The sequence below is a fragment of the Lycorma delicatula genome, chromosome 8, assembly GCF_047948215.1.
Source record: "Lycorma delicatula isolate Av1 chromosome 8, ASM4794821v1, whole genome shotgun sequence".
NCBI classification, from domain to species: domain Eukaryota; kingdom Metazoa; phylum Arthropoda; class Insecta; order Hemiptera; family Fulgoridae; genus Lycorma; species Lycorma delicatula.
The window spans coordinates 28,652,455-28,677,118 of record NC_134462.1 but is presented as its reverse complement, the minus strand read 5'-3'; the positions used below and the strand labels follow the sequence as shown (position 1 = coordinate 28,677,118).

At 30.5% G+C, this 24,664-nt stretch overlaps 1 protein-coding gene across 3 annotated transcripts in view; it reads right to left on the bottom strand.

The window, feature by feature from the left end:
* The window catches only part of Fhos (Formin homology 2 domain containing), a 510,750-nt gene that overhangs the window by 176,238 nt on the left and 309,848 nt on the right, over positions 1–24,664 (bottom strand). For all 3 annotated transcript variants that reach the window (XM_075373283.1, XM_075373282.1, XM_075373284.1), the window contains exon 5: positions 9,704–9,813. In XM_075373283.1, the coding sequence (XP_075229398.1) occupies positions 9,704–9,813 (110 nt within the window). The remainder of the gene's footprint in view (positions 1–9,703; positions 9,814–24,664) is intronic.

Here is a 24,664-nt window from a genome sequence, read left to right as displayed (position 1 = left end):
AAGTCATGTGGTCACCAAAACAGATTTTTATTTTTAAAATATAAATTTATTTCTACTAAATATTTTCAACGACAAAATGCTAGTTTAAAAAAAAAAAAACAATTCATATGAAGACAACAACAGGAAAATATTTCACTCCTCAGTTTCCCAAATAAACTGGAATAAGAGAATTGTTATTCTTAAAGATGATCGTTATTTCTGGGGGTGACTTGTGACTTACGTCAAGTCGCCTACAACCACTACGGTTATGGCACTCAAGATACGTACTAATTTATTAAATGATTTCACTATGTTAAGTTAGTTTTTAATTATCTCACAATACAGCTCATAATTTATGAACAAGTATTCTTGTAATACAAAACCTAAAAAATTGTGTTTACCTATTTATACTGATAATCAATTAAATTTAAATTTATTGTGGATTATTAAATAATTTTATTAATACGCACGCGCGCAATCACACACACACAAATACAGATTATTACATAATTTGTGTTACTTTCCTATTTTCAAAACTAAATTCTAAGATAAATAAATAAAATTAAAATGGACAGATTTATTCTACATTAGTTATAATAGAGTAGGTTTAAATTTATACGTTAAGTTGTACAGCTGTTTGTTTTTAGTGAATCATACGTGCAGCAAATCTATTTTGGGATCGGTGAATATACTCTTTTCATGACAATTCGCAAATTTTGTCCGCAAAATATTTTTAACAATAATTCAACGAAGTAAAAATATAACATTTTTTTATTAAATAATATTCTAATATTACCTTAAATTAATAACAAAATTATTATCGGAAAAAAAAATTATGTTACAGTTGTCGGCTTAACGTGTAAGTATACTTTTTTTATATCATCTTTTACAAATATTTCGAAACGAGATAAATTTAAGAAGGAAAATAATAATAACAACCTTAGAGAAGTAGTATGGTAACTTAAAACGATCGTTAATAACTGACGACACGATTCGGTCAGCAAGGCGGTCACCAAGTTGCAATATACAACACCGGATAAAGGTGAGTTAAGAATGAGGCCAGGATTTGCCCTTACCAGGGTCAATTGCAATCGCTAACTAAACATTCGAGCTATACAAATAACTGCAGGATATAGATACGACTAACATTCATTTCTGTAGTTACTTGTTTTGTACGAGGTAACGCCATTAACTGTCTAACACCTGGTGTGTTTGTGATACGTTAAAAGAGAAAGGAAATTTAAAAGAAAGGATGATGTAGTATAAAGAACAGAAAAGGAAAGAGAAACAAATAAATCGTATAAATTTAAAAATGTAAGGAAAAAACCGAAGGCAAGATTGATAATGTTGTTTTGTATTTTTACTACGTATATCATTTTTCTTCAAGTAAATCATACAGATAATTTTTTTGATGTGTATTAAATATTTCTGAAGACACATATCTCTTCTTTTAATCAATTACACTAATGTTATTTCTAATTACATTATAAATTAGAATTTAAGTAAAATAAGGGAGTCATGTATTATCCTGACAAGAGTGCTTGCAACAGTACAACTACTCCCACCCACATTGCTTGCAAAAAATAATAATTTTAATAATTTAAGGGGAAATATAATTTTTTATTTAAGTATATAATTATATACGTATGGACGTATAAAAATATATCACTAAAGCGCTCCAAGAGGTCTGTTAAAGAATCCGTTAATTGAAATAGAAAAATACTAAATAAAAGTGGTTTATTTTTACGGGCATTGAAAAGAGTTAATTTTAAATGTAATATTTTTAATTTTAATTCTATGAGGAACACGGGAAGATGTTAAACACGTTGGGTTTGGAAGATATCTTCTGCCCGGAGGATACACAATGTATAATGCTGAAGGGTGTTGAAGAATGGAGATCAGTCGAAAACTACGTTAAGACGGTAATGGATATATTACATACGTAAAAGGAGACCCGCCAGAAAACGAGACGTCGGAGGGTGCCGGGGCGGATAGGTCCACGGTTGAGCGCTTAGACAGCCCCCAGAGCATGTGGGGGTCGTCTCTGCGCATTGAGGCCGCGGGAACTCCGCATTCCGGCACCTGATGGTGTGATGTTCTCCCTTTCAGATGCAATGATCTCTATGAGCTGTCACAGAAAGGGAGAGAAAAAAAATAGCAACCCGGCTGGCTGGGGGCACGTCTGGGTGCTTACTTCGCCAAAATAGGCGTTTTGGCACAGAACCCCGGTTAGCTTAAACATTCGTTGTTAGGATGAGATGGATGCGTAGAGATCTCTCTGATGGAGCTGCGGTGTGGGAGGGTATAGGAATTAACCTAGCTTCCAAAAGCGGATCAGAAAGCGGGGGGGAAAGGCATAATTTCATTAGAAGCTTATTAAATTTGTGATCGGTTTCTTGAATTTTAAGTAACTTGTTTTTTAGTGTGACAATAGTATTTTTGGCATCAACTAATGATCTGAGTGCGTAGTCTAACTGAAGTTAGATATAGAAAGTCTTTGTGTGAAACCTTCGGTGTTAAAGGAAGACACAGGGATCGCGCTTTCGGGAATCGGTAAATTTTCGGAAGTTGGGCATGGGACCATATACGATACTGATTTTATCATATAGCTAATTATAAAGTCAAAAAAATATTTTTTAAATGTTCCGATTAATTCACTACATAAGTCGAAAGTTTGTGCGTGGAAATATGGAATGGAAATTTTGTAGCGAAAAGATGTCATGAAAACTGCCACTGGCCTGACCGGTTTTCTAACCCGGAACCTTTCGGTTAAAAGACTGATATGTTACTACTCCGCTACGGAAGTCAGTTGAGTAGCGAATCACTGCGTCTCTTCATAATTTAAATTTTATCGTGTTGTGAATGCATTCAGATCGTGCGCAAACTACCAGAATCGATCTTCAAAACCATAAATTCAGCGTACAAATTTATGTTTTTTTTTTTTAATTTTACAATAAAAAGCGTAAAACATTTAAATAAACATTAATCAAACTTGAAAATATAGTACTAATGTTTCAAGTATTCTATTTGCTCCGGTGTGACTTCTCAAACCAACAACCAAAGTACTGTTTCTCAAAAATCACATCAATTAATTTCCAATGTCTTGCACAGTCTAATTATGACTTCGTCTTACATCTAATTATGACTTCACTATTATAGTAACGTAATATGTTCTGCTAATTTGTTATTACAAATAAAATTACTTATGCCTAATATTTTGTTCAAGATGTATATAACGTAATTTATTTATTTATTTCTTGAAAGTATTTTTTTTTTCAAGTAGGGTTAAACTAAAGTTTTTCTATAAATAAACAGTAACAATGACGTAATACAAAGTATGCGAACGCATGGCTACGATAAAACAGGCTGCGAATTCACCCAGTTCCGTTCCTGTCTGGACATGGATGTTTCCGGGAATATCTGTACAGGATGAACAGAAACTATACAAGTCACTGACATGATTGCGGCCGGCTGGGTACAGCAGAGCGTGTGGTGTTCTTTTGCCCTAAATGGCGCGACTTAGAGTAGTGCTCGAGGATCAATATAATCGAGGTGATGTTCAGCGATACCGACAGATAGGAATTTGTCTCCACTACAATCGCAACAATGATAGGAGAGAAGGTCAATGAGGAGAGGCGACTATAGGCTGAGGAGATGCGGATCGATAGAGACATGAAATTTGATAACGGGTGGTCCGGGGGGGGGGGGTAGCTTCTGGTGGTGGGCGGCGGGAGCACCACGGAGTCGTCCCTCGTCGATCGCCCCATGGGAACGCCTTTTGGTCATCTAGATTCGGATAGGAAAGTGCCCGGGTGATCATGCAGGGGCTGTGTACATACCATAAGGTTTAGACCCGGCCCCTGTATGACAAGAGAGGGAGGTTTATTAGCGGGCGAGAGCCCCGTCCTGCTGACCGTGCGAGCCTGACGGTGGCTGGCAGAGCTTTTTCCTCCCCCTACCGAAAAAAAAACTATATGAAATGAGTTGTATATTTATTATAGGCTATAATGTTACAATTTTCTTTGTCGTAGCGTAGTTATTCACGAAAATTATTTTTTAATAGCACGTACGCATTACTTTTGTTGCAACCAGTAGCACGGCTACGCATGCTAGGTTATACGAGTGGTGTAGAGGAGGCATGTAGAGGCAGCTTGGAGGGAGGGCTCTCCTTTAGATTTTACATATACTATAGTCAACAATGTAATACAAAAATTACTTAGCTATTCTATGAATACGTACAAAATAATTAAGCTGTTAATAAATTATTATAATTTGTTTATTAAATAAAGATTATTAATGTTTATTATTATAAACATCATCAATACTAATACCCATTACAAGTGCTTATAAATATAACTCAAATGAAATATTTTGATAACGTTTATTTGTAAAAAGTGGTCATTCATTTTATGATTCAATTGATGGAATGGTGTAATAAAAATCTATTAATACAAGTATAAACTATTCGTTTTTGTATTGTAAATAGTAAGAAATATTTATGAGTACGCAAAATATTTTTAAACAAATTATTGTCTGAAATTAAACAAAATAATAATAAATTTTAATTGTGGAAAGAATTTTTGCTATTTGTGAAAATAGTTAAACACTGTATTGCAGAATACTCGGTTTCTGAATGAGCCTAAAGTTACGAGAAAAGAGTAATACAATGCCCTGTCCAGCGACTGTCTGCCTCGTGCAAGCTAGCTTTATTTTCATCGTACGCACTGTACATATGTACGTACGAACATTAGCCCCCAATGTTTTTGTTTTTTGGGATCATTTGACATGAAACGACAAGAAAATCAAAAAAGGAAAACATTTTTTGACTGATCATTATACTTTCCTTCTTGCTGTATAGCTCAGCTATTATGCCAGGAAAGAAAAGAAAGAAAATTGTAATTATCTATTTACAAGTATACTCCTTATTTAACTTTTAAGACAATATTATCGTATGTAATTACAGTAGAAATAGTTTAGTTTGGCCGGTATATAACGTTACACGCAAAAATTTGAGCTCCGTAGTTTTACATAAGCTACTTTTGTACACTATTTTTTTCGGCTAATCGATGATTAAAAATATTTAACATCGACAGAATAAATAAGTATCTGAAGTACGCCGTATAATTTCATTCAGTCTGATATTTATTGTTTGGTTTACATATACATAAGAGTTTTAGTGAAAGTTTGTCTGCAGATTGTAATAGCCAACCTATTTATTCCAGGTATAAATAATTTTTTTATGGTGTTAAAATTGAATTCTACGCAACCGAGGAATACAAAAGGTGTGTAAAGTAAAACATTTGATCCTAACCGGTTATGTTTGTTTTGAGGAAATTACTTTTTAAAATAATGTATATTGTTTAGAAATATGAAATTTTATATAGTTTATGTAACTCTGTATTTTTAGATTGTTTTTTTCTTCAAAAAAGCTGTGGATGCTTAAATGAGAATAAGTATCCCGTTTAAAAGTTTGTTTTTTATTTCTTGTATTTATTTCTTTTTTGTATATAAATACGTGCGCATGTAAAAATTTGTGTGTTTATGTATTTTTATGCATATTTTGTTCTTGTTTTGGTGTTGTATAATAAAAATGATATTGTGTTGTTGAAAACATTTGTATAAAGTTACACTACTTTTTTAAACAGTTGTATACCCCGTTTAGTTTGGCGAGGCCGCAATAGTAATAAAGAGAACATCGACCGGTTGCGACATGAATCGTGTCTCGGCATTTCTTAAGCAATGATATAGCCGGAAGTTTATTTGTCATATAACTAAGAAATCTGGCAGGACATCATATACTTTGTATTATTTATAACCAATATCTGTCAAGGATAAATCTTCCTTTAATCTTTTCAAGGAAGTCTTTTTACTTTAATTTGCATAATGACATAAGAACTATTATAAAAGATGATATAAACGGTTGTTCATAATATGGTTTTTTTTGTGAGGCGTGGAATTATCTTTTTTAAAGTGATAATGAATGTTATTTGAGCAGTTACGTTACCGACTAACGGTTTCTGTGTTACGAATGTTGTATCTTGCTTATTATTATTATTATTATTATTATTATTATTATTATTATTATTATTATTATTTATAGTAATAGTGGGTGGTAATAAATATACTGTTGGTGTAGTTTTTTATTGTTATTTTTATTACCATACCCGAAAATTTGTAAGTTTTTATAACATTTTTAGAAGCAAATATATACAATGTAGGCTTTTGTTTTATTTTTTCATGATATTACTCGTCGGTCAGGGCTCCCGACGCGTTCGTTATCCTCATGGTTGTGAAAATATTAAATATTTTATAGATATTCATTAAAGAAAAAGAAATCAGTCATTTTATTTAATTATATATCTGTTGCCATAGTGACAGAAATAAATACCTTTAATTCACAACTTTATTCCCAAGTCTGCTAAGGCCTCAATCTATGGTTTAAAACTTTCCCTGGGATAACACAAATTTATCACGAAAATTTGAAAGCAATCGGTCGGTCAGTTCCTACATGACGTTGTAAACAAACAGACAAACATTTGCATTTATACATAAGATACCCACCGGGCTGGTTTTGTGGTTAACTCGTCATCGCAAATCACTAGTTTATAGGCTGATTTTCGAAATCGAATTTTCTGAGGTTCGAATCCCAGTAAAAACTAGTTGTTTTTACTAGGATTTCAATACCAAACAATGGATACCGGTTTAATTTGGTGGTTAGGGTCAATTAACCACACGTCTCAGGCTCAGGAATAGCCTGTATTCCTGAGCCTGAGACGTACACCTAGAGACGTAAGCCTGAGCCTACACCTCACTTACATGTCATGCATATCATTCTCATCTCACTGGGCCGTGGGAGGGAGCTGCTTATTGTTCACTAGTTGAACATATTGCAACGCACCCATTAGGGGGAAATATATATATAAAAAGATAATTATTTTAAATTATACTCATACCTTAGTTTTACATTTTTTCGAGTGAGATATAAATTTTTCGTCGTAATTATTTTGAAAATTTAAGATTTTTGTCTGGAATTAAATCCAGGATCTTCTAAATTATTTATGTAAGCAGGTGTATGTAAAGGAATCAAAGATTTAGTAATGCTGAACGAATTTATTTTTCATAAACTGAAAATATCCTTTCATACCTGACTCTGAAGTCTTGCTTCATAGTCTGAAGCAAGACATTCATATGAAAATCTTGCTTCGCTTACAGAAAAAAAATTAAAATATCTTTTGTGACAAAGGATATCCACTTTTTCCTGTCTGTAAATTCTCTGACGATTGCGAAAGTTGGACAGATATTATTATCCACCGAGTTGGTATACTGGTGAACGCGCTTTCGCTAATCAGCTGATTTGGAAGTCAAGAGTTCCAGCGTTCAAGTTCTAGTAAAGGCAATTATTTTTATACAGATTTGAATACTAGATCGTGGATACCAGTCTTCTTCCGGTGGTTGGGTTTCAATTAACCACAAATCTCAGAAATGGTTCACCTGAGACTGTACAAGACTACACTTCACTTATACATATCATCCTCATTCATCCTCTGAAGTAATAGCCGACTGAAATTCCCGGAGGCTAAACAGGAAAAATATTATTAAGTGGAATAAAGTCTCCTATATATCATTTAGTCGATTTGCTGATATAACAATTTTTAAGAAACAGCTGAATCTTGTTTAGTTATCAATAATAATTATAATGCTTATGACGCTAGGATGGTGTTTAAAATTAGCGGAGAAGATGGGCAGTAAACGTGATTTTGAAAGAGTATATAGAGTGATCGCTTTCATGGAATATGTGGAAATGTATATGGCCCTAATCGGTATATCCTAGGTCAGGAAAAGAGTTCAAGAAGAGGACTATGATAATAGTTTTGCATCGAATAGCAGCTATGTTCGCCGAGTGGCCGTATCGATAAAATATAAACAGTAATAATTTATTGTCCGTGAAACTGATTATTTTAATAAAACGGACACGTATTTTAATAATAAATTTGTCTCGACTGCAAAAAAGAAGTTGAAGGAGTTGAAAATTTAATTGATTACTGTCAACGAGCGCTAATATAAATGAATAAATAGTAATTTATTTATTTAATAGAAAGTACAGTAATTTGAAGTTGTAAATTAAGCGTAATTAATGGTTAAATATAAATTGGAAAGAGTAATAAAATAGATCAGAGGCGATTTTATTACTGTTATTAAATTCGATAATGTTCAACTGCCGATAACCTTTGGAACTTAATTCATTCCTCAATATCTTCATCGGTGACCAGCTATCCATTGGATAGACTACGTAAATAAAATTAAATGTTCAACTCAAAATAAAAACATAATATTGCAATTATAAATATAAAGTAGGTCATATAAAAATAACATTATTTGCATCCCAAAAAACTGAAAAAAGCTATCTTTCTATTTATTGCATATTTCTTAATAGAATTTTTTGATATCTTCTTAAGCATAGTAATAGTTCAATTGGCCCAAAAAATACTTTGGGAGCAATATTCGGATTGAGAAAGCCGATAAAAATTTAAGAATATAATTTTTTGTATTTTTAAACTTTATTCATTCATCATTATTTTTCCACTAAATAAGAATAAATAACCAATGGCAAAAAATTATAACAACTTTATCGTTAGCTTTTTTTTTTTATATTTGGATAAATTACACGACATTAGTGAGATACGAGATGTCAAAAGCTAACAATCAGACTATACTGTCAGACTGCAACTCAGAAAAAAAAAAAGATCAATCTTGGAAAATTAATTTGGTTTTGAGGTCACAGCATATATGAAAGTATACGTATTTAAATAAATTTGATAAAGCTTTTATTTATTTTATTACGATTAAGAATGTTTACATTTTTTTTATTTGTTTTTAACTAAGAGGAGTATAACGAACAAAACTTCGCAGTCGTTCTACAATAAAAGATTTTGGTCACTCAAAATACACAAGTATGCGTATTTCCAACAGACAACAATCAGGAATGTACAAAAACTTCCACCATCGGCTACACTAAGGTAGCTGAAGGTTTGCCCCTCTCTTTTTTCCTGTTTAGCTTCCGGCTAAACAGGAAAAAAGATTTAAAAAGAAAAGATTAAAAAAGATTTAATTACCTGAACGGTAATTCCCGGGAATGAGGATGATATGTATGAGCGTAAATGAAGTCTAATCTTGTACAGTCTCAGTTCGACCATTCCTGAGATTTATGGTTAATTGAAACCGAACCACCAAAGAAAACTAGGCCTTGAAACTGGAACTAGGCCTTGAACGCTGGAACTCTTGACTTCCAAATCAGCTGATTTGGGTAGACGTGTTCACCACTAGAACAACCCGATGGGTTGAAGGTTTGCACCTGTCTTTGTGAAACGAACTGTCGGCTGGTTTTGGCGGGACGGGCAAGCGGGGTTTGTTGTACTATCTAACCAGATGACATCATCAAATTACTGTAATACAATAAATTTGAATATAAAATGCAAACATAATAGACTAGTACAATACAATAACTAGTACACTAGTCACAGCAGTTGGCGAGGGGCAACCTTTCAGCTCACGTATTATAAACGTGATAAAGAATTGTGATAAGATTAATATGATAAACTGAGGTGATTTAAAGCTTATTAAAAGATAATACTTTAAATTTACAAATAGGATATATATAAATAATTATTAATCTACATAAAATAGATAATAGTCAATTGTATATTAACAATAAAATTATACATACTTTGTATTAAAATCCTCAAATTCTTCTTGTTGCTCGTTGATTGATGCTTCTAAATCCAAATAAGAACCATAATCCCCGTCTTTGTATAATTGTAATGCTGTATCATCCAACTGTAAAAGAAAGAATATCAATCTTATTTTTTTTTCTTCAGAGTTACCCTAGAATAATTATTAAGTTTTTTATCAATTAAATATCGTAAAATCTGTTCCTTCAGATAAATGAATGTCTATAATTGACTTAAATGTGTCTATAATTGACAATGAATGTGTTGGATGTCCATAATTGACTTAAAGGAGAGAAAGTTCAATGGCTTCTACATTCCGTCTTATTCTGGCTAATACCTTGTAACAGGTATTGACGAATGATAAAGAAATTTATTCTTTTTTACATGGGGAAAAAAGGCAGTCCTTCCCGGGACAAAACCCAGAACCTCTCGATGAAAGTACCATTCCGCCTCAGAAATCGGCAACGATTATATAAGAAATAATTTTTTCATATATTTTTAAATAAATTTGTATTAAAGTTTAGTTATATTACAATAATTTTAATTTACATATGACCTAAAATCTTTTCGATTTTTTAACAGTAGATGGTTTATTATTAGTAAAAGAATACAAAAAAAATAACTAAAAATTTAACGAGTTTAATACATACAGCGATGTTACATTATACTACAAGATTATATCATAAAACTGAAATTGTATATTCATATGCAATAACATCTATATTGGGAATTTTATAACCCCAGAATATAAAAGTAACCAATTTTTTATATGGAATTTACAAGTATATTTTATGAATAATAAAAAATATAATACGTCCATCAACAAATTGAATAAATTCAATTTCTTTCAGTGATGGACGGATGGTGTAAATTAAATAATAAAATGTATTAATAAAAATAAATCAATATCGTATTTACCGGTAAAAATATCTTAAATATAAATAATGTAGCGTTCTTACTTTGCTGAAATTGGAAATATTACGATGTAATCAAAAATTCACAACCATAGTACGAACGGATTCATAAATTACGAACCTTAAAACGAAGTAATACGTGACCTCAAACTTGGTATCTACTACGTATTTCTAATTCCATGATTTTCTTATACACCAAATCTTTTGATGGATACGTATAAAATATATAAATACGTATAAACATAACCACCTGTATTTTATAAAGTACTCTAAAAGAATTAAATTATGTAATTTAAAAAAAAAATTAAACAATAGTTTTAGTGGTGGCTTTTTTGTGCAAAATAAATCACTTAATTATGCTAAGAAAACATTAAAAAAATATTAAAATATAGGAGTCGATTTGCTGTAAAGAAACATATTTTTTATTAAAAGAATTTATTGATATAAATTTTCTATTTAAATTCAAAGTTACAAAAGATTTTTTACTTAGTCTACATTGTTTCCATAGAAAAATAAATAAATGAACAAATTCTCAGATCATTTTATGAAGTAAGTTGAAAATGATAATACTGGTTATCGGTTGTACGATCCCTACGGAGGAATATAAACGACGCATCTAGATCATCAAATATGTTGAAGTATAGTGAATAAATAAATAAATAAAATACAGTAAATTCTATAGGAATTGAAATTAATGTAATTATATCTTTTACACAAATTCTGAAAAGAAAAAACTTGGTTGTTAATTATGTAAATTAATTTCAACTATTTGTCTTGAATAATAAAATGAAAAAAATATATATACAAAATGTTTTTAAAATGGTGGGCTGGCTATACTTTTTCGAATTCTATTTGTAAAACTAAACAAAAAATGTCCTTCGGAAAAATAGTAATTTCTCCTTCGTTCACCCCTTATCCCTATCTCGTTTACCCCTATCTCAAGTTCGGATAGATGAGTCACATTAATATTTGGTAAGCCTCTTGATAATAAAGTTTATAATTACAATAAATCAAGACAAATACCTGGACAATTTACAAATATGTTAATTTTTCAATCCGTTATATCGCCATAAATATTAGTTTTATCAAAAGTTATGTTATGCTAAAATATTAAGCCTTTTATTTTGAACATAATAACATTTTATTTTTTAAAATAGGTTAACAAATAATCGAGTTATGGGAGAAAATTGATATTGTAATTTTCTTTCATAATTATTAGTTCTATTATTATGAGAAAATTATTACTTAATTTGATACAAATTTGCAATATTACAATTAACAATAAATAGAAACAATTAACATTTAATCGAATTGAACGTAAAGTGGATGATATGAAAACAGACACAATATTACAACATCAATTTTCTCCCACAACTCGGCTATTTGTTAACCGATTTAAAAAAATAAAATATCATTTTGTTCAAAATAAAAGACTTAATATTTTAGAAAAATTACATAAATTTTGATAAAACTAATATTTATGGAGATATAACGGATTGAAAAATAAAAATGCCCGCCATTTTGTAATTTACGAAGGTATTGAAGTACTGATTTTATGGTAATTTAAAATTTTTATTACCAAGTCGCTGACCAAATATTAATATAATTTATCTATTCGAACTTGAGATATGCATCTTTATATAAAAATAACAAAATGGCGGACAGAGGGGGAACAAAGGAGAAATTGCCATTTTACCTAAGGATATTTTTTGTTTAGTTTTACAAGTAAAATCCGAAAAAGTATAGCCAGTCCACCATTTTAGAAACATTCTGTACATCTGAAAATAATAGTAAAAACACACACCACAGTAATATAAAAATCTAAAAAACTACAAAGAGTTTAATGAAATACTTGAATTTTCAGAAAATTGTATATATATATATATATATATATATATATATACACACACACACACACACACACACATTTTATATATATATATATATATATATATACACAGTCATCGTGGCCGTATACAGGTCATGATGACTGTTATGAGTAATAAAACGAGGAACATTAGTAAAACCGAATGAAATTTGTAAATCTTGAATTTCTAATTTTGTCGAATGTGTTAAACAGCAGTACAATTTTTCGAAGATGACAAACATCCAGATCTTGTTTCATCTGGACAGTTGCTCTCCAGTAGTTGAATAATCGACACCAATACGTCATATTAGCTTCATTCATCACATATTTTCCATACACTTCAACAAGAAATGTGATGAATTTCAGCCTAACGAATGCTTATTCATTTAAAAGACTAATCACCGATCGCACTTTACGATCGACGAAACTGACGAGCGATTTGATTACAATGAAATAGTACTAAATATAATAATGATGATTTGTTGGTGCTAAAAACGTTTGGCAGTTTCCTAACCCAATTGTATTCAAAAAGACAACACTTTGCATAAGCTATACAAACACTTGCTTTGCATACAAACACTACAAACACTAAGCTTTGCAAACACTCTGCTTTATATATATTAATATATATAGCTTATGCAAAGAGTATTAGTTTTAAAATGACTATATTTTTTTAGATGAAAAAGAAATCATTGAAATTTTGTAGAACTAGTGCGAGAAAATTTAGTGAAAAATAAAAAAAAAGATAAAAGGTAGTAAATGAAATGTAATATTGTCTATACATGATACTAATAGTAAAATAGGATAGAATGAAGGAATTCTGCCACTGCACTAAAACTGAATGATAGTAATGACTTAACGTAATAACGAATTTCGTAATGACGTATTTCGAAAATATCACAAATCATTCCTAAGAATAACAAACATCACATGCCAGAAATAATGGAAAAAATAAGAAGGAAAGTGGTTTCTCATTTCCTTCTTTACAAAGCCGATTGAACGTTATAACAAATCCACTGAAATGTTCCAATCAAATAAATTATAAAAAATCTTACGTAGTGTTATTTCACTTTCAATATCTTATCTTTTTTTAATTTTTGAGGAGAAATAAATAAGGTTTTGTAGTAACAAAAGACTCGAAAAATCACTCCAACAAGTAACACAACTCCACTATGTTTCAGTCGCTCTGATGTGGACTATAGTGAAAATCGGCACACTTGTACGAAACAGCACTCATTAGTTTTGCTTATATCTCAGTTGCTTTATATGCAACACAATTATAAGAACAATTACGACAGACAAGAGCATTGCAAAGCATTATATTAATTTATAATTTTAAGCTGTGAGATAATACGTTTAAACAAACTCCCATACATCATCTAGCAACAGATATATAACATCAGTTTGAGACAGAAAAAGTTACAATTCACTTTTTTTTTTTATTACAAACGATTCCTCACAATGAAATATAGGTATATTATAAATGAAATAGGTTTGCTAGTTTATAACAAATTAAAATTTTATTTATGTAGGCAATTATTTACATTTATTAGAGGGAATTTCTTTAAGTTAATACAGCTTCTGCTGTTGACTTCAATAAGACTGTAACGTCATGTCCGTAAGATGTTTACTACTATTACCGAATAGATAATAGTCGTAAACATTTTACGGACAATACGTTAATCTTATTGACGAACAAATTAATTTTATTTCTTGACGACCGACTATTATGAACGTAACAATTTTTCATTTAAATATGATTATACATTTGAATTTGAATTAACATCTTATGGGAAATCCCTGATGGTGGAGTAACGGCTCCGAAAGTACTCGGATATATACTTCCAAAATTGTTGGTACGTGAACTTTAATTTATACAATTGTATTAATACCAACGGTACCAAATGCTTAGTAAATTAAATCAAAGTAGTATTTATTTAAAAAGGAAAAATTCTAGGAAGACCGCGACAGAGGAACAAGTTAAACAAATTGAATCCGCGGACTAATGCAACGTAGATAAATCGATTAAAAAGACCAGTTTAGTACTTAAAATTTTACAACTGTGCGAAAAACGTTTCAGGCTGAAAACCAAATGTAAATTGCAGTTAGTATAAAGTTTAAGTGCCGACGATAACATCCTAGTCATGCTGTTTGCGTGAACATGAAGGAACATAATCACGAAGAAAATAATTATTTTTATTGTCTAACTGGAAGTCAACTGATATAATACACGAATATGAGGAAAAATAAACCCTAGATAAAAATGCAACGTATGTAGTATACGCGAATCGTCTAAAGTGAATATTTATTGTGCTATATCCCATGACAAGGTGACCTTTTTTTTCATGAACAAAACCTCTTTTTCATGAACACACAGTAACGGAGGAATTTATTTTTTGCATGCTAACTGGCTAATTCCTCAACTTTAAAACTCCAAGAAAACCTCCTTCTCGAACAAGACAGCTCCGTCTCATATATAAGAAGAAGTAAGAAATTATCTAGAGGAGCACCTCCCAAGATGTTGGATCGGATGTTCAATACAAGAAAACATGGCGCCAACCGATCGGTCTCCAAGAAGTTCGAACTTAATGCTTTGTGATTATGTGATTACTTTTGGTATGATTTTATAAAAAAAGTTTTTGTTTCTGAACTTCTATAAATATAGGTGTCTTGAAACAACGTATTGCAACAGCTTCTGCTATTGTCAATCCGGAATATATTATAACGTATTTCAGACGATTTGGACTACATAATGATGTCTATCATGTGACGTAGAATGCATTTATAAATTTAAACAGAGATATATAAACTTAAATATTCAAGTAACATCTTTATAAGAATGTATCACGAAGTTCTCCCAGGATTTTCATAACCTATTCTACTCGTGAAAATAATGGAAAAATTTCATACAGACATACGTCCTAAAATGTAAATTCGTTTGCGATTTACGGCTACTGAAAGATTTCGTTCAGAATTCAGCTGCCTCGGTGAAATGAGATCGTACAGAAATTTTTAGGCGTTAATTAAGGGCCTGAAATAATGATTTCTTGGTTTTGACTTGAAAAATTGAACACAATAGTATCTGTAGTAGTTTTTGAGAAATCTGGGGTGAAAACCAATAAATTGGGATAAAAACCCTGTTTTTTATGTTTGACATACAATAACTTTGTTAAATGGGTAATAAACGCATAAAACCTTTAAAATAAGCCTGTAGAGAATCATTTTGAATACTTCTTAAAAATTATTATATTTTTTTGTGATTTAAATTAATTATTTTTTTCTAAACCAATTACCGACTTCGAATTTTACTTTCTTTTTAGTAATCAATTTTCATAACTGTTTTTTTTTTAATTATTATTATTATTTTTACTATATATTTTTGTAATGTAAAGGATTTTCAAATTCGTTACTGTTGGTTTTCTAATACCAACATGTTTTCAGTATTTTTATATTTCTTAATGCGATCAGGATAATTAATATTATCTATTTTTACTTCCATTTACGAAGTAAATAAAGTATTGTGATCGCGAAAAATTTCGGTTTTCAGATTTCAACGGAAATAGTCATTTTAATCATCCCAAATCCATTTTGACTAGTTTCAGCGTGACTTCTGTACGTACATATGTACGTGTGTATCTCGCATAACTCCAAAACGATTAGCCGCAAGATGTTAACATTTTGGATTTAGGACTGCTGTAACATCTAGTTATGCACCTCCCCTTTTGATTGCAATCGACTTGACCAAAATTGTCCAAATAACCCCGAAATCCAAAAACGTTGGATTTTGGACTTTTTTCTAACTGTAGTAAAAAGCCCTCATTGAGAGCTTTTCAATGAAATACATAAGTGGTACTTATTTTCATTCGTTCCACAGTTATAGCCAAACAAAACTGTAATTAATGAAATATTTGGATCTTACAAGGAGAAGGCATGTCGGTTCAAATCCGACTTCATCTCCTTTTTTTTAATTTAAATATATTGATTTATTAATAATTATTAACCACTGATTGTAAAAATAAATTACAGTAAATAATAGTTCAATAATAGCAATAACCAAAAATATGAAAAAAATATCAGAAGTTATCAATGAAATAAAATTTTATGTACTTTTCATTCTAAAAGAAATGATTATATGTAATTTAATAGGTGTAAAAGGAAGTCATGTAGTGCCCACATCAGACTTTTAATATTTATACGCTTACAATAAATCTTTCTATAAACGTTTTTAAAAGTATCAATTTATATTTCTTATGTAATATGTTTTTTAACAGTTTTGCTCTTACCCATCACATTATACTATAGACATCTTGTGTTTTTTTTTTTTTTTTTTTTTAATAATATTAGTTTTGTTATTAATTATTTTATTTTTTTATGCCGATTAAAAAGTAATTTTATAATTAGTTTTTTTTTAAAACTGTAATGATTTATGAATTGACAAAAAATTAACCATGAGCAAAGATGTATCAAACTAAATTTAAGGGAATTTCTATATCGTACCACGTATTCCAGAATATTAGATAATAAAACTGTTTCACGAATTATCTTACTTACAAGAAAATGAGACATGTATGTAAAAAAAAAGTTAATTTGCTATTAAAATTATTTTAAACGTTTTATTTTATTAAATTCTTTTTTTATTGTAGGAAAACATACAAAAATGCGCACTATAACTGAGGGAAGAAATAAAAAAAAGTGCAATGAAATTAAATTTAAAAAAAACTGCATAAATTCTATAATTTAATTACGCAGTAATGATAGAAATAAATTAACTGCAAAACAGTGCAGAATGCCGTTTCCTTTTTCTTTCTATCTTTTTTTCCTTTCCGTATGCAGACTTCGTGACCACGAGGTAGTTTCTCAGGGTGACGGATCGGAGGAGTAAATAAGGACAGAACGAGTAGAGATGACGTCAACACAGATGCACGTGGGGAGGTGCAGAGATGGTGTAGGCAGGTTTGGCAACATGGCATTCATGGTTTGTCCAGGAATGCACAGTGCTCTGTACCTATAATACCTGCAACAATTCAAAACACTTTCGCTCTCCGACGTAATATAAACATTGTGAATGTATTTTATAAATTGGAAAAAAATGTTAACAAAAAAAGTTTTTATCGTTTTAATATTGTATAAAACACAGAATATAAGATAACAGGATAATGAAACGTTTAACAATAAAATCTTTATTTCCAGAAAATACAACAAAAGTATTAAAAAAAAAAAAACGAGTCTATAGCAAAATGCAAAGTTGGCATCGCGATTAATTTTACAAATATTAAATAATACAAATAAATTGTAAATATAAAGTATACAATTTCAAGAAATGTAACAATTAATGTAAATTATAGCACGTTATTAAATTAATTTATAATTTTTGAAAAGGCTAGAAGTGTTAAGCTAATAAAATGAGAAGATAACCCCAGGTTTTCGATGTGGGGTATACAAGTATACCATAATTTAATGAAAAATTAATTTACAATACAACATGAAAGTGAGTAATATAAGAGTTTTGTTTTACAAAAGTTATCTTTTCTTCTGAGAAAACGAAAAATAAATTTTTCGGTAATTAAAAAAAATACAAATACGGTAATTCTCCTATATACGCCAGTGTGACGTAATTTTATTTAACGTACTCATTATTTAGCCTATTTATTTCATTCTTCATTTACTAAAATATAACGAATAAAAAACAACATTTTTGAATTATAGTTACATTTTATTCTCATTTCATTTGATAAAAACCACCAGCCGAAGCTAGGCTCATGTGATTTTGTTTTTTAATGAGGTAACTTTTGTTTCGTTTAATAAATATCTAAATAAAATCTGCAACATTTTGATAAGTTTTTTTTTTTTTTAATAAACTTAAGTTCATATTTAACTTCTTGGACTTTATTTATACTATTTTACTCAGAATAAAATTCTCTACAAGTTCTGTTTAAAACTCTGTAATATATTGATTTATAATATATTATTAACGTCTCAATTAAAAAAAAAATTACGATGAATAATAATTCAATAACAAAAAAAAAAGAAAAATATCAGAAGTTTTTAATGAAATAAACTTTTATCTACTTTTCGTTTAAAAAAAAAATTGTAAATGTAATTTAATAGGCGTACATGGAAGTCATGTATGTTCACATAAATTTTTTTTAAATTTATCAGGTCAGATTTCATATAAAACCACGAAATTTACTCCTTAATTTGGGCCCCAAGAATTACAGAGTAGCTTAATTCTAGCGAAGATACAGAAATTGGGACGAAATCTTTCGCCAACCGACACTCGCTAACGAATCGCTTTCGAAACTATGTTTATATGAAACTTCTTTTTTAATTTCACCAGTAGAAGATGACCTGAAAGTTTGTTACGTTCTTCCTGAATCACTCTGTAATTTCTTAAAACACTGTACATTACGTAAAACTTACTTTAACTCCCTCATTATTAATATTTGACTTTGTTAACCGAAAATTAAAAAAAATTACTAGGGATTAAGTTTATCTTAATCCCTGCGTATACCTTCGCACCCTTAAAAAATCGGAATTAAAAAAATTCCAAAAATGGTTTTTAAATATTTATCTGAATAGTACTTACAACTCTAAACATCTCCTTTACTACAGCCGGGATTGGGAAAATTTACTTTCATTGTTCAAATTTTTTTTAACTTTCTTCATCCCCTTTCAAGGTCGAATTTCGAAAATCTAGGAATTGGTTTATTGACGTAAAGATTACACTCACCAAAAATCAGGTTGATTTCTTCATTTGAGAAATTAAGAAAATAACAAGGATTCAAAAATCCATTTTAACCTTTCAAACTCGGAATTTAAAAAAAAAAAATAGAAATTGGTTTTTTCACATCATTCAGTTCAAACCCAGCTCATACAGTGATAACCACTCACAGTTCACAATTTATTAAAGTTTGTACTTCGACCGGCAATATATATATATATATATATATTTTAGAGATTTTTCGAGATGAAATATATCCACAAACATTCTCAGTTATGCCAAGAAACATGGGTAAAAATTTGGTTGCGATTAATTGAGTAGTTTTTTTGTTTAACCCGAACAAACAAAAATCCTCTTCCTCTTTATATAATACTAGCCGTGTCCCGCGACTTCGTCCGCGTGGAATTTATTCACTCGTTACAAATAGTACTTCATTGTGAAAATTGATTCGCAAAAATTAACGACTATATGATACATAGCTGAAACCCGCGACTTCGTCCGCGTCGGAATCACTTAATTTATTGAATATAGCTGCCCGGCACGGCTTCGCACGGTTGGTGTACCCATTTAAAAAAATTAGATATTTGTTGCAGTCGTTCAGGGTTTTGGGCCACTTGTACAGCCGTTTCTGCAGTAAAATACACCCTTTGGCCGTTTTCTAAGTGGACGGCTAACTGTAAGACTGTAGGATGTCGCTCAGGAATGGGAAATTCTAAAATTCGCCAAACAGCTACGGATGTACTTATGTACCGGCCATTTACATAGTTTTCCACTTCATCGTTTGGGTTTTTGACGCTAAAAGTAGCTTGGTCTGATCCTTTATTGATATATTTACAAATGTATTTGATGGCTTGAACTGAGTGGCAGTACTCGATATTTATGTGCGCGTTAAACATCCTACACAATAATGGAGAATAAGGGACAATCCACCTATTATCTATATAGAAAGTACTTCCTCTGATATTTAGCGTAGCGCTCTGGCCTCCGTTTTCGGCGTCACGACGACGATAAACTGGATATCCGTCCTCTCCGGTTTGGGTATCGTTAACGAAACGTCGAGGGTACTTTTTTGTACAGATACCGTTTTTCATACATGGTGCTGTTAAGTTATGCTCTCCGCATGGACCGTGCACCATATTTTTAACCACGATATCATACAATATCGGGTCGTTTTGTTGGTTGGGCAGTTCCGCAACTATGACACTATCAATTTCGTCTGGCTGGATTTTTCTTTCTAGCCAAAACAGCAAATGACAGTGAGGTAAACCCCGCTTCTGCCACTCCACACTTGCCATGTAACATTTCACTTTGCCGAATATTTCATCTTTTGTGAATAATTTTATGAATTTTTTCATCTTTAAATGAAATACCCTTGAAATTATTTTTATTGCCCTAGCCTGTAAACTATTTCTAGAAAGTTGAGATCTTAATCTTTTGGGCATTTTGAAATAATGAAAAAACTAAATACTACATCAACTAATACTAAATTATTTGCTTACATGTTGAACAGGAATTAGCCTGTATATGAAGTGGTGATTAAAAAATTATAAAAAATTCAAAATATCTTCAAGGAAAAATATTCGATATCGCACACAACTGCTGCGTAGGAAGCCGACCGCGCGAATGAGCCGCACGGCACTTTATTTTGTGACATTGACTCTCCTCCCGCACCGCAGTGACGCTTAGGTCACATGCTGCTGTCTAGCTAACCGAGCGGGGTGTGGGCGTGGTGATGGAGCAGAGGCAGGCGGTGGTGGGAACACGACGACGACGGACAGTTGCTAGTTACTGAATTACAAAGATAGAAAAATTAAAATATGTTGCTTAAATAACGCGGTAAAAAGTATCCTATGTTCATCAGGGATAATGTCGGCTTCTAATGGGAAAAGAATTTTTCAAATCGGTCCAGTAGTTTCGGAGCCTATTCAATACAAACAAACAAATCTTTCCTCTTTATAATATTAGTGTAGATAAAAGATTATTTAACGTAAATTTAATTCTATTATTATGTAATAGTATTCATTCGGTTGATTCGAATAATTCAGTTCAAACCCTGTTCTAAGTTCATTAATTCATTTCATTAAAGTTTGTGCTTCAACCTGCAACTCTCCGCTACATATATATATATAAAATAATAACTAAACTCTATTCTTTGGTTAGAGAAATATAAAAAGAACTAAATAAGTTAGAGAATTATCCAAATTAATAGAACATAGATAACAATTATCATAACAATAGAACATAACAATTAATAGAAATATCTCTATTGCAAACCATTAGGTCAACAACCAAACAAAAGTAGAAAACCTCGACGTTTCGTCGAAGATGTAGGAGTTTATAAAGACAAACCACAAATGACAAAAAACACCAGCAAACACTTATAAACCCTCCACCAGCTAATCTAAAAAAAACCAAAACCCCAGTACTAAAAATGTTATCATTTTCACAGATACTCCCACCACCATTCCAATGATAACACAAATTACAACCCAAACAAAAAATACTAATCCTAAATTAATAAACCTAAACTACACAAAAAAAAAAAAACTAAAACCAACAAATAACCAATAATACACAACCATTTTTATCTATTAATTTAAAACACATTAGAATATATAATACTTAAATCAGATATGTCCGTTCTATTATTTATAGAATTTATATCCTTTTTAATGTGGATCATCTCCAGTGTATTTCTTTTTACGAAATTAGGTTCCCTTTCTAAAATGTTTACTTTATCAAAATCAAATTTAGGTTTTTTGGCTTTTTCATGCTTATTTAATACAGTAATTTCCTCTTTCCTCTATTCATGTGCCTCAATTCTTTTTTTTAAATATTGGGATGTTTGTCCAATATAACATGCTGAACAACCACTACACGGTATATTGTATACAACATTAGACTGATTTTGCTTCTTTATTGGTGCCATTGATTTTGGAGAAATGTTACCAATCGTATTTTACCTACTATGAGCCACCATCAGTCTAATTTTAAAAACTTTTTGAATATTTTCAGACGAATCAGGAACATATGGAAGCGCCAAATATTCTTTTTCATATTCTCTTTTTTGTAAGAAAAAAATATTGTAAAGCCTATGAATTCTAGACTTCACAATTTTATCAATAAAACTTTTGGGATAGTTATTTTCCAAAAGAAACTCTCTAACTTTTTTAATTATTATCTATATTTCTTTAGGGTCCGTAAAACACAAACCTCTATCCACCAAACCAATCACTACAGTCTTTTTATGAATAATCGGCTGGGCAGACAAATAATTCTAATACCTTCCAGAAGCCGTAGGTTTATTATACCAAACAGTATTAATTATGTCATCACAATGCCTTACAGTCATATCCAGTAAATTTAGTTCAATTTAATTCCTACAATCCACATCACATAATCCTTTAATCACATAATTCCTACATCACATTTATCCTATCCATTTCTCTTTTTAAATTTTCCAGCCTACCAACCTTTTTTAAGCTTCTAACATTCCATGCTCCGACTCGTAGAATGTTATTTTTTAGTTTTCTGGTGACCCCTTCCTTAGTAGTCCCCACCCGGAGATCCGAACGGGGGACTAGTTTACCTCCGGAATATTTTACCAAGGAAGGTGCCTCCATCATTGCTATATGAAAATGCAGAGAGCCACATTTTCTTGGAAAAAGAGCAGCTGTAGTTTTCTATTGCTTTCAGCTGCGCAGTACTCAGAGGACTGAGTGATGTTGATATGGCCGTTTAAGTCGCCCTGACTCACGCCCCTAACAACTACTGAAAGAGTTGCTGCCCTCTTTCAGGAATCATTCTAACTTATTAAGTTTATATATATATACAATTTTTTTCTAGATTTTTGAAATGAAATATGACTAAAAACCTTCTCAGTTATCCCAAGAAACACGGGTAAAGATTTATTTGCGATTGATCGAGTAGTGTTTTTCTGTTTGTCCCGAACATAAACAAATCTTCTTTGTCTTTATATAATAGTATAGATTACTTGTAAGAATAAATGCATAATTACTGTAAGATAATTGAAGTTTATTTAAATTTTATTTTCAAAATTAATTTCAGTATTCAGATTTAAACCATTTCTCTACACCATTATAGATTTTATTACTATATCTTGTTATAATAATATATTTTAAGATATATACGCGTATTAGAGGCTGACAACGGAAAGTCTTCTCCTTATTAGGTTTAAAAAAAATCAAACAATACCTTATGAAACATTCTTATTCTCTTGGGATAAGGGAAAACTGATGTAAAATAAATATAGTTTCACAATACAAAGTAAATGCGATGACGCATAAATAAATAATCAACAAACCCTTATAGAAAAAGTGAATAACCAGAAAAACGCATAAAGATTACGAGTGACAGGACTAAGTAGCTGAAATGAAAAGATAATGGAAGAATAAGAGAGAAAGATAATGGAGATTTTGAAAGGGAGAGTAACAAAGTGAGAAAGTAAATTCTAGAATGAAGCAAGGGAGATAGTAAAAGAAAAAAATCAACGCTATTTATAAAAAGATGAATCATAAATGAAGTAATAAAGCAGGAAAAAAGATATTAAACTCATCCAAAAAATGTCACGAGTAATTAAAATTAAATTTCAGTTTTACAAATACAATTAGAAAAAATAGAAACGAAACATTAATTTTCATGAATCATATTATGGTAGATACGTCATATAACTTAAAATGAGTTTGGAGGTATCTATGTTACTTGTATTTGTGTAATAAAATAAATACGAGACAAAGTAAGTGTAAAGAATATTTTTTATGAAACTGAAAATTTGTTTAAATTCCCAACTTGAAGGAAAATTAAAAAAAAATAAAACGTAAATATTTAAGACTTAAAGGTAACATAAACCTCTCGCAAATCAGCTAATTTGGAAGTCGAGAGTTCCAGCGTTCAAGTCCTAGTAAAGTCAATTATTTTTACACGGATTTTAATACTAGTTCGTGGGTACCCGCTGTTCTTTGGTGGTTGGGTTTCAATTAACCACACATCTCGGGAATGGTCGAACTGAGACTGTAGAAGATTAGATTTCATACATATCATCCTCACTCATCCTCTGAAGTAATATCTGAACGGTAATTCCCGGAGGTTAAACAGGAAAAGTAAAGATTTACGTAACATAAAAAAAATTCAGATAAATTTTATAATTTTATTATTATATTATTATTAATTTTCTACTTATTAAAGAAGATTTTAAATAATAAGATTTACTAGCGCAGTACAGAAATTTCTTTATAAATTTATTACAAGTTTTTTTTATTAAGTGGAATAAAATAACACTGGTATCTGTAACTAATTTTAATGATTTCCATTAACCTCTGTTAATCGTGATATTAACTCTAATCGTGATATAAAAATAGTATTAATTAATAAATGTCTTATATAATTAAAATATATATATATTATATAAATTACGCTAAGTGAAAGATAATAAAAA